General features: G+C 37.0%; 1 protein-coding gene across 11 annotated transcripts in view; it reads right to left on the bottom strand.

Annotated features, from left to right (window-relative positions):
* Positions 1-12,745, bottom strand: part of PTK2 (protein tyrosine kinase 2) — a 223,946-nt gene that overhangs the window by 100,481 nt on the left and 110,720 nt on the right. For all 11 annotated transcript variants that reach the window (XR_008746230.1, XM_055798242.1, XM_055798244.1 and 8 more), the window contains one exon: positions 9,991-10,078. Coding sequence is in view for 10 of the 11 variants with exons in the window: in XM_055798242.1 (XP_055654217.1) it covers positions 9,991-10,078 (88 nt within the window). In the remaining variant the exon portion in view is untranslated. The remainder of the gene's footprint in view (positions 1-9,990; positions 10,079-12,745) is intronic.

Here is a 12,745-nt window from a genome sequence, read left to right as displayed (position 1 = left end):
AACATATTGGAAAAACAGTTTAAAGAAGACAGAGATAAAAATAATTTCTTGATGCAAACTGTGGTACTGATTTCAAGCACCTTTTCCCTAGGAATTTTTTTTTTTTTTTTTTTTTTGGGGGGGGGTACGTTTTCTAACAAGTTTAAATCACATTTACAGTCAAGCAGGTGTATGCTTGGGAGGGGAAGGATTAGTTTAAGTTCCATTAAACATGGTATAATGGAAATGCGAACTATTTCAGGCTTCTAGTGAGCGCTAGTATAATGTCCGTGTTAGAAGATGTAACTGTACTTGCATTTGCTCATTCACAGGCTGGCAAACAATAATTAAAGTGTGACTTATGCTTCAAATTAGTAGTTAACTTGCTGGGGTGTAAAACATGAATGCCAAGCATAAATGCACCTCTCAGAGGTACAAAAAAGTAGTCTTTTACATGTTCTGATAAAACAAAAAGTGAAACAAAACTGTCACTCTGCCCCCCCCAACATACACTACCCCTGCTCAATAAATACATGTTTAGAAAGGGCACTAGTATTTAAAGCAAACAAGACTTTAGAAGTCCAAGATAATCCTATGCCATCACATATTTCCTGACATATTAATGTCCTGATATTCAGCAAAAAATCACTTTGCTTGTTTACTTCTCACCAATATTTTCTGAATATTGCTTTCATCACTGTTCTTCATTGGTTAGCCAGAAGAAAAATCTCTCATTTCTCTAGTCTTTTAAACACTAAAAGTTCAAAAATACTCTTGAATCATAACAAAAGACAGGAGGTGAACACTGAACCATGAACTAACAAGCTTTTTCCACAAGGAAGACAGGCACGTGAACAAAAGCCCAGTTTCATTTCTGATGTCTGACTTCGAAAACATTTGTTCTTTTACTTGAATGGGCAAATTACTGACAGTGCAACTTCTAGATTTCTCAAAATTTAGTAGGAAATAATGGGCACTTTCCTAGCTATATAGATGGCTAACAAATTCCAGCTGGTGTAATTTAAAACAAATACCAGAAACAGAGGAAAGCCCATGTTTGTGAAGATAGAGAAATTAGAGAATAGCCCTACGCTAGCACACATGACTTAAGAAGAAATCTATCACAGGCCTCGTATTTTATATACCAGCTGCTACTTTCAAAAGCCATCTGCTTCACTTTTCTGCACACAATTTTTTTATGCAGCTGCAGTATTTCAGAAAAATGTTCACTCAGGCTGACAAGCCATCTTGCCAGTGCAGTTCATAAAAACACCACGCTGGAATTAATTTTTTTTATTAGGAACATGAGCAAAATCATTCTGAACTTAGTACTGAATGCTTTCCAGGAGTTCAGGGATTTAAAAAGAACCATACATTCTGTGCCTTAAAAATATATTTTAGGTTTAAATCTGCTTATATCCTTAGAAACTAATAAATAAAATTATCAGACTTTCTCCTGAGTTTTCTTTTCAAGCACAACTATGGTGGAAATTCTTTAGCAACAGTACTATCAAATCATGTCTTAAAAATCGTGAATACCAGTAATTAGCCACTATGCTGTCTTTCCTAGCTCATATAACGTTACCAAGAAATTTCCCACCGGATAATCTCCAATTTTTCAGAAGGACAGTTTAAAAATAAGCAATCTATTTCTCCTGGTTTACTTTCAATGCGCATGACCTACTTACACAACTTAGTCCTTTTTTATTTCTTTATTTTGAATTGGCACTGCTTTGAAAACTGCATTTAAACAGCACTTCAGTGGTTAAGTGCCCCCTTAAAGAGTTAACTGCATAACCAACTACATCACCACCACAACATATAAGATATTTAGATAAACAAACAAAGAAACAAAATGTCTTCCGTACTCCATTTAGTAAGCAGTGTAAGAATTGTACTTACAATAATTTAACAAAGCATGGAAAACAAAGATTCACATTACATCATTTTATCCTTATTCATTTATTCTAGCCAGGTATTTTTAGCTGGTGGTTTTTATGTTAAGAAATTATGTACTTGAGTTTAATTAGTGGCATTTATATTAACAAATACAACCTTCCTGTATCTGCAATAATTATTTACTTATTCTCCTTTTTAACAGCTGACATGTGGTTTAGTACCTGCTTTTAAACATTCAAGTTTCTAATACCTGAAGGTATTTTGGTGTTGGGTTGGGGTTTTTTTAGTTTGTTTGTCTTGTGGTGGTTTTTTTTTTTAATAGCCCACTTGGCCACCACAGAACTGCTCAATCAGGATCTTCATTTTATACTCACGCACAATGCTTCTGGTTACATTGGTCCTACGAAAGCCCAGTGAAATTTTTCCCGTAATCTACCAACTCTCAAATTCCAGCTTCTGTAACATGAAAGTCCAGAATACCTTAGTACATCCATCGGAAAAGCTGATCTTCAGCAACTACCTATGTGACCATGACAATGATTGAACCATGTACCGCATTTGTTTTCCCAACAATTTCACATTCAAAATGCAGAATGTTCCTGTGTCCAGAGTACTCCTGTTCAGACTGCGTTTTGTTCCACACTTGCAGCAGGTACCGCATGGAAGTCCACCGTGAGCCACAGCACAGCTCTTCCATGGTACCCTATCAGACATAATTATCTCAAATACTGTGCGGCTTCCACTGTAATCTTTCTGGGTAGCGTTAAAATTCACCACAGAAATGCTGTAGTGTACTCTGGGGCAGACACATCATCAGATGAATGCAGAACAGTCACCCAATATAATTGCTTATATCTGTTATCACCAAACTGCCAAGGAAATGGCTCCGTCTTTTCACAGCGGAGCCCACCCTCATCTACCAACAGCAGGTGCCTGTAGGACACTGAATTTTCTTCACTACAGAATCAAAATAATCAGCCTGAAAGAATAAGGTCCCGATCCACCCTACAACAGCTTCAGAAACCTTACGCAAAATCAACCTTTCAAGATTTCTGCCTCATCTGCTTTGAATGAAGTACCATATGCACAACAGCCCAAAGCACGCTTCTAATGTCATCAGTATTTTTAGGAGTCACCTTAATGATTGTAATAGTAGGGGGTTTTAATATGCTCAGGAGGGAAAACGCATATGTGTTTCCAGCCCTGTTTACCCATCTGATAATATTAGAACTACAGAAGATAAGTCTACATTAGGGAAAATTAAGGCTTTGGCCTCTTCTAGTGGAGTTAAAAGCACAGATTCACTATCAGGATAACATTCATTTGCCACCTGCCCTCAGCTGCTCCTCCTCTTCGTCTTCCAAGGTCACAGTCTCTATATTATCTAGAGGTGATCTTTGACATCTCTAACTAATTTTGGAAGCTCCTCTGTTAATAATAAGGGCATTAGAGATAGGGTGGGGGGAATCAACTTCTGACGCGGCTTTGTTAGGGACAGAATGGCTAAAAATGTTCCCTTCTGTCCGAGTGGGCTGATCTCCAGATGTCACTGCAACAGACACTGCTGCCTCTCAGATCTTCAATAAAATAGGACTATACTCTTGGGAGCCATCTAGTAGTCAACCTACTGAGCATGCCTTGCTAACAGCTAATTTTATACTTCTCTTTGACAAAGAATTTTGCTTTTCCAGAACAAATGAGTCCAAGTATCAATGTAAGTCAACTTTTTTTTTTTTTTTTTTTTGCCTCATGAATGTTATATACTACCAGATACACTAATCGGAGTAGCATTTTGTTCAAGATTACTATGACATATCCATGCATCAGTACATGGAAACCTGTCCTGAGCATTTAAAATTTATCATCTTGAATTAAGAGTAATTCACATATGACTGCAAGAAAGCCAACAAACACTGTTTTCACCACTCAGGATGACAGGTGGAAATATTAAATCAAAGCAGCCATTTTTGTCTGGACTGAGCTTGGCTGACTTGTATTCATAAATACCTCTTAAATAGTAAGTTTTACATTCCTATCATACAGCGCTGCTAACATAAAACACACATCTGACACACAAGATTTGGAAGAAACCGAAGCAGCTACACAACTATACAAACAGCAAGATCTACAACAAGAATGTCAGCATAGTGTTGAGTGTGTAAATCAACTTCTATAGTTAAAAAAATTATTACTTTGTGAGATTTGCAAATATGAGTATATTGCAAATTTCAGGAATTTCAAGAACCCGACCCCTGTAAAGGGTATCTCATAATTACTTTTTCAAGCCATGAGGAGCAGACAGGTGATGTTCAGTTCTATGTATAATTTTTTAAAAAATATTTTTTTAATATCTTTCTAAGCAACTGCAATTCTTACATTTATTACCACTTCCCTGTAAGGCACAGCTTATGTGTCAACCATTAATTCTTCCTGAAATATCTTTTTTTTGTTTTATTTTTTGTTTTAAACAGGCTGCCAATATTGGGAACACTGCCAGCTTTTCTCCCTATGTCCTTGATTTTCTTCAAAGCTTTTCCTGTCAAAGTCATTTGCTTTAGGTCTCCTATTTTTAAATAACAACATCTCTTATACCCTAATAATTAGGTTAAAGAGTCTAATTCCCAGCCTGCACTTCAAATTATATCTCATGCACCTAAGCCTTATAAAAACTTAATCATTAAGTTGCTACAGTAATTGCCTGGACTTAAAATTTCCTACATGTTGGGGACAGTGTTATGAAAATAATTTAATTTGCATGATGCACTCATCTGCTACAATATAAAACAGAATTTTCATTTTAAAAAATACATTTTAAGTGTAAATATTATCTTTACAGACTCTACAGAGACACAGAGAAAAAGTGTTATTTGTCTATAAGAAACTGCCTCCTCTTTCTTTAAAGATTTTTTTTTTCCCCAGAAGAAAACAAGTAACACTTTTTTCTCTTTTCTTTTCAAGACCACTCTTCTTATGAAAGTGGTCCTGCATTGTACTTGTCTGGTGAAACACAGGATTTCTGTGGCATAGAATTCACTCAATTTTTGCAGAACATCATTTATCTGCCCTAACTTTGAGATCATCCCCTTTGCTTACAATTCCTTCCCTTGTGCATTACACAAACTTCAGCTCATTTTAAAAAGCAAATCCAAAACATGGTCCAGTCCCATGGTCTCCTTTATTTTTTATATATGTATCTATACCTCCAAGGCAGCTCCACACTGCAGGCTAAAGGCAGCAGAGAGAAAAATTCTACACTGATAAAAACAACCTTTTCTTGTTCTTTGGGATCTCAAAAAGAACCCAAAAGTTACTTTAAAAAGTCTTCTGTTTGAAGCACAAGGACAGCAACAATGAAACAACTGATGACTGAGAGCTGGTTCCCCCCCACCCCCCATACAGATGCTTACTCCCTTTTCATCAAGGGATAAACCATCTCCAATTACTGGAGGCTAACATGTTATTCAAGGATAAATGTGTGCAGGCTCTTGTCCCACAATAAAAGGAAGGCAATTCAAGTAGCTTACGTCTGATTCTCATTATATGAATCTTTTTAAAACCTGTATTCTATCTTGATGTGAGATATGTCTTTCCTTCCTCGCTCAGCTATTAAGGCAAGAGAGAAGCCTGTCCCCTTTATTTCCACCTCCGAACAGCTATGTCACTGGAACAGAAGGAAAGGAAGACATTTGCCATGAATTTTACCAACACTTATTCAAAGCAACTGGAAATGCTCTGAGAAAGTACAAGAAAAATGTGAAATCTAATTTTCATTACTCAAAAACCTAATTTTTATTCCTCCTTTCATACCTTTAAGCTTGTTTGCTCAGAAGTTTTCTTAAAAAATGGTAAAAATTCAGACGAGACAGATCTTTATTCTTCTGAGATTCACAAAACAGTCAACAGAAAGAAGAAAAAAAAAAAGAGGTTACTTATTGATAAAAATTAGATTACAGTACTTTTACTCAGCAATCCTGTGTACTTCATGTTTAAGGCTTTGCAGGCAGGATTAGAGTTCACTTTGGTTCAGATTTGGGTATACAATAACAGGGGACACAACTGAAGGCTGGCACATAAAACCTATGAGGCAAGCATCTGCCAACTGTGCAGACAACCATAAATCGAGCATTTCCCCATTTCTGAATACTTTAACCTCACAATTCAAACAGCACTGGGTGGGATCCAATTTGCCTAATCTGTCTGAAATTGTAAACAGTTGGGCCCAAGGGAATAATGCAGTCAATGCAGCATTACCACCTAAATGCTCCACTTCATGGGGGGGGGGGGAAGAGGAGACACCTCTGAAGACCTGTCTCGTCTGCTACCTTTGACACCTTCCAAACAGGTAAGTAATAAAAGACAGAATTCTAACATTAATCTGTTGATCACAGCTCTCAACTGGGATGTAAAATGACATGTCTTGAACACACAACTCCTCCGGTCAAGAGGAATGGCCTAAGCATCAGGCTCTACCCCACCTCAAGTCTCAAACCTGAAGCACAGCCCTAAACATAAGATATTTTGAACGAACCCCGTGGTATCACTATTAGTATAAATAATTCAGATGTTACTAACAAGTTGCATGGTGTCCCCCCCTCACACACACACTGATTTTAATCCTTTGCTCTACAGATTGTAAACCAGGGGCACTTCTATGAAAAGTCTCTTTAAGTGCCCTGCTTCCAATTAGGACAGCTTACGCCCACTGCAGATGGCAGAATGACCGGCACCGATTACAAACGGCTGCATGTCAAGCTACAAACAGTTCTGGTCATAGGTTCTTGATTTGTTCAATACTCTTAAAAAAAAATATATCCAAAACAAAGAAATGTCACAGCATCCTTAAAATAGCAAAATCAAGGAGGAAAAAAAAAAAGGAACAAATCCAAAAGATTTCACATATTAAGTCCAAGCTGAGAAGACTTAAATGCTTGCACCAATTTATACAGGGCAATGCACTCATTGAAGTGAATGGGAGTAGTCATGCATGTGAAGTTACAAACGTGTGCCAGTTTTCAGTTTAACAGCCTGGTAATTGTGGCTTGGGTTAACTGTATGAATAAACTGTGTCTGTTGACAGCGATTAAGGTAACATTTTGTTATCCTTACAAATGTTCTGTGTTTTTCTGGAAGATTACAATCACTTGAGGATTCAGCTTCTTACTCAAATTTTCAGCTTCTTTTTCAACAATAATGCTGCTCTGCAACTCAAGTCAAGAAAATAATCATATTTTCTAAAATTCAGGGACAATTCATGGGTGACTGAGGTCACCATATTTCTTTTCCTTCTCTGTGAATTTTTTAATTTGATGTTTTACATTTTTAATAAGTCAGACAACATGTGCTTAGATGTTAGCAAGTTAGTAACAGGTTCTCAACCTCATCCTGAAAAGAAGGATTTAGTCACGGGCAGCATCTGGTCCTCAAAATTATTTTTTTTCTCATTTATAACACACCAGACAACAATGTATTTGACTTTCATATCCATAAAAACCAGTTTGATTACAGAAGCATTATTCTGTTATATTTTTAAAAACTAAAGTGGGTCCTATGTTCATTATTCCCAACATAGTTATTTCTGTGCAGAAAGCTGAAGATATCTATGTATGCATGCACGATTTATGTACATTCTGTTGTTCTTGCCTATATACAACATAATGTGTCTGAGAGCTGTGCTTAGTAAGAGGATGGTAAAATATTGCAGGAATGACAATGAGAGAGGAACAGACTGTGAAAAATCATCCTTCCTTGGTTTTCCATACCCTCCTCTGTTGTAGCTCTGTTTTATGATGCAGTGTTACTACTCAAATTCTTTCCCTGCCTTCTTTTCCTAAGTCAGTGGGGTTGTGTTAACACTCTCAGAGATAAAACTAATTGTCCTAATTTATTCAAGAGGCCAAGTGAGACTTACAGAGCAAAACAGAATCATGGACAAAGAATGACAGCTCTGGAAAGGTGTGCACCGTATTTCCATGACAATGGAGATCCAAATACCTTGCAGCATCCCAGAACAAAGAACTGTGACTTTTGAAGCACTGGGTTTAGAAATACCTCACCATAAAGTGGAGAAGAAATGGGAAGAGGGAAAAAAAAAAAAAAGGTATGGTGTGCTGAGCAAGGAGACAAGAACGTCTGATTTTCATATTAGAACTGAACTAGGATTCAGAGCATTGTCAGATACACGCAACTGTAATCTTTGCATATCAGTTCCTGATGACCTTCATAAACCTTCTTGCTATTCTGAGCCATCTGTATATTTTTCTGTTTCCCCAAATTTAGTAAAAACGTGTTTCCCAGAAATTGCTAAAAATATTTCACTAGCATTTTAAATTCCTTGCTTGTAATAAATATTTCTCTGAGGCACAAATGAGGGGGCACTGTAGACTTCCCAGCTGTTGAATAGGTAAATGATGGAGTTCTGGAAATTATTTTGGAGCTCACCATCCACTTTTGCATCATGGGAAACACAAATCTTCTAAGTTTAAAGCCAGTACAAACAGTCACTTGCCGCTAAAGTAAAAAGGAAAATGATTTTGCTGTTGCTACAAAATACCCTGGCAGTACTAAAAAGTCACCAAAATCCAGACATTTTTAAGCTGAAGCAAGCATACTGCACGGATCAGTGCTACACTAGAACTGTCTTCTCAGAAGTCAACTCCATCATGTATCAATACAAAAAATTCATCATGTATTAAAAAAAATTAAGTTATTTACCTAAGACAGGAATGTGTGCATATACAATAAAGGATAGAAGACATTTAAGAAATGAGAACAAGTATGTTAATACTATATTGGTTTGGATGAAGTATTGAACAGAGGGGAGTATTATCTTTTCCTCTTTTTAGAAACTCAAAAAGAAAATTTAATCTGAATTACTATTTCCTGCTTCTTCATCTGCAAATGTGTCTGCTCACAAGGGCAGAAGTGTGCCATGCTTTGGACCAGCTCAGTAATATCCTAATTTTAGGGGATGTTGCTCAAGGATTATGGTATGCCTCAAGCAAGCAACCTAAGATAAGGATATTTTTGAATATGGCAGATACATAAAAACAACAGTAGTCCATGGGAATAGTTTTGTCTGGTAGAAGCCTTTGGGGTTTGAGTAACTTTATCAGCACTTCATATTGTTGTTTCTTTGACATAACAAAATGCATCAGGTAAAAAAATTTTCCTATTTCAAAACAAAACTCCAGAGCTTTCATGATGCAGTTCTTGAGCTCTGCCATTTCAGCTGACTTCACAAGCACTCTCCTCCTTATCTCACTCCTACCTTATTCCACCTCTATCATGACAATACTCCATAAAATGACTCCTCTAATCTAGATTAAAACTAATCCTCTATATAGTAGTATAAAGTATTTCTTCAAACTTAACATAAAAACATACCTGGCTCACCAATTTGTCACTATTAGTAACACAAACTGTTTGTTAAGCACTAACAATATTTCAGTTTATGAACATAAACAACGTACCATACAGACACTGAAAAAGACCCACCGAATACAGCAAATAACTCCAGGGTTTAATTTTCACAGATGCATAGATTCTTAGGGGATATGATAACCATTCTGGTCCAGATACCTCTAAAAGATATCCCCATGAATTTTTACTTTCACCTTGCCAGTCTACAAGCAGATTAAAATTATTTAAGTGAACAAAATGAAGATTTAGGTGCTTAACTTATAGAAACTTTTACTATTAGGCAGTTTTGCTAAACAGTAAGAGAAACTGAAATCCAGAAAATGACAAGTGGAAAAAACATTCCATGGTTGTAGTGAAATTTGTGCATGCAAAAATACAGAAATCCAGATATTTAATTATATGTGAAGTAACTACAAGAAGCCAGCTGAACAATAGTAAATTTTATCCAAGTTAAGATGACAACCACAGAATTACCTCGTCTTTGGAAAATATTCCTCACCAATTATCAAGGAGAAAGATGCCACGGGCTTCATGCCCTTTCTGCTTTATACATGCAGCCTTAAATTTTACTAATTTCTGTTTCTGCTGTAATACGCTATTTGCATAAACAAATTCACAAGTTTCCAAATTCAGCAAGAACAGCAAAAATGCAAAATGCAGAAAATTCAGCAAAGGTAGTAGCACTGAACATACCTGTTGATAGAAAAAATTTAGAGTTGGCTTGTCCTCAGTGAACTGGTTTAGAAATCCTTTTGGCAAATACCGAATTCTCAATTCATATCTGAAAAGCAAGAAAAAGAGACAAGTGAGCCGGTGAGACAAAAAGAATAATCAAGATTTCCTCACCAATATAAGACATCTTCAAGCATTCTTAAAATAAGGATAAAATCAAAACAAACCTAGAAAATTAAGGGAAAATTTCCTCTTTTGACTACCCAGAGAACTAAACTGGAATAAAGATGTTTACCAAAGACCTTTGTAATGGAAGCAAATGCAATGCCTTCTTAAAGCTTCAGTGAGGACTGAAGCATCAAGATTTGGAGCAGGTAAGCTATCAGGTCCAGATCCATCAGAAGGGAAGCCCCACTCAGGTGATGACAGCAGATGATCTGCCCTAACCACTGACATGACCCCCAGCAACAGCTTTTATCTTTGGTTATCACAAGTATGGCATTTAAAAACACAGATCCCACTGCTTCAAGTAAGAGTGGCAACCAGTATTACCCACCAGGAAGCCACATCCTGCAGACAAAACAACAGCTTAGTCAAGGAACACGACTGCTTCTCTGATCAAGTGCTGTACTATTCGCCTCTGAATCGGTTTGAAGGGATTTCTCTGTAAAAAGGTTTCCTACTTCCTTATTCTTCATCAAGATGTATGCAAAAGCTGAATGAAACAGTTTTCAATGTGACATTCATATTTTTCAAGTCAACAGTACACCACGTTCAGAACTAGCTTTGATTGATGACCTACATCAAATGTCTATCTCTTCTAAATCCCTGAACTTCTGCTTCCAATCCCTAAATTCTGTATTACTGCTTTTCCTGGGGCAACAGCCCACAATATTTGACACACACTGCATGCTTCCTCCTCTAACACATTCCTGCACTGAAATTCTGATAATAAATGCCCTCATCCCTTTGGGTGTGCCAACAGCGTTGTATCCTAAGTATAAAACACTTGACAGCCCTTCCCCAAATAAAGTATATTTAACAATCTACTCATGATAGTAACAACAAATATTGCAACATTTCAATCTGTTGGTTTCAGCAGGACAAGAACTTTTTAGCAAGTGATCTGGCTACCTATAACAAGTTTTATACAGGGATTTTATAAAAGGTACTAGGAGTCCTGCTTACAATACCACTGCAAACATAAGTTGCAGTATTCTTTGCTTTGAAATCATTGAAAATACGTTGTCCCATTAGAAATCATTAAAGTAAGGAAAACATTTAGAAACTGTAAACACACACACACACTGTATACAAACTAGGAGTACTTGGAATGAAGATTTTTCATGGTATGGGAAGTTTATTTCATGAAGGAAAATGTATGCTCAGTCTTCTTGTTCACAAAAGTATGTTCTTAACCTCAGAAGAGTTTTCAGACTGTAGAATATAAAAGAGAGGTGAAGAACACCTGAAGGAGCGTAGATTCAAATTGGACATACGGAAGAAATTTGTTACCATGAGGGTGGTGAGACACTGGAAGAGGTTGCCAGGAGAAGCTGTGGATGCCACATCCCTGGCAGTGTTCAAGGTCAGGGTTGGATGGAGCTTGAGCAACCTGATCTGGTGGAAGATGCCCCCGCTCATGGAAGGGGGCTTGGACTACATGATCCCTAAAGGTCTTTCCTAACCCAAACTTTCTCTGATACAATGACACAGACAGGTAGGTATACAAAAAAATATACAAAGTCACAATTAAGATAAACTCTCAAAAAATCTAATTTGGGAAGGCACAGTCACCTTCTGTTGCTGTTCATCATTTACATTTAATGATATATAGCATTTATCTAGTTTTTCAGTAAAATTTTAGATATAAGCCAAATAGTACCTGCAGGTGTTAAGTGCAAAGGCGAGAATGCAGGGTGAGCACACTGCCCAGAAGCAGAAAAGCAAAGCCTGCCCTATTGCCTGCTTCTGCCATATGCCCTCAAATCTACTGCTGAACACCACTGCAGAGACTGATAAGGAATAAGACAAGTCTGTGTAAAAAAATTACTTGTTTGCAGTGTTTGGGGCAATATAACACAGTGCATTTTAGTTGTCTTTCTGCATTTTAAGATTAAAACCACCTCTGTTCTCTGAGCTGTTCTTATTGATTCCTCATCATTTCCCAGATGCACTTTCTCCTGCTATTCTCCCCTCATTCTTTATCTGTTTCTATCCAGATTCCTCTGTGGCAGCAAGTTCTAAGCCTTGCTGCATGAAACAGTAAGCAGGAAGAAAAAAAAATTTTTAAAAAATAAAACTATTATTAAAAAGTGAAGATCGGACCTTCGAGCAAGAAAAAGTTGACTGACATGACACTTGAAGGTGACTGGGTAACTGATTATCCACATTGCAGTATCCCCTAGCTAATTAAAACACAATTTCATCCTTTCCCATTGGAGCTGCACTTTGTCAGATCACTGGCTGTTAATACAAAATATGGCACCTTTTTTATTATTGTTCTCATTAATCTTTCCAAGGGACTGGCAAACACATAGCAGAAGCTGACATGCAACTCAAGGGTATTAGCAGCACAAATAAGAATTTATAAACCAAGACAGTTAAGTCAACCAAGGAAAGTTTGTATTCTTGCAAACCAACACAGGCCACACTCACTTTCTTGGGTGCAAAGCTACAGCCTTACCTGAATGAACGTCTACATACATGATTTGTGTACAAGACACAATACCAGCCCACAGTGCTTCTAAGGACACGTAATGGACAATATGTTTTC

The sequence above is a fragment of the Falco peregrinus genome, chromosome 3, assembly GCF_023634155.1.
Source record: "Falco peregrinus isolate bFalPer1 chromosome 3, bFalPer1.pri, whole genome shotgun sequence".
Lineage (NCBI taxonomy): Eukaryota > Metazoa > Chordata > Aves > Falconiformes > Falconidae > Falco > Falco peregrinus.
Note: the sequence above shows the minus strand (reverse complement) of the source record. Positions and strands in the feature narration are given on the sequence as shown.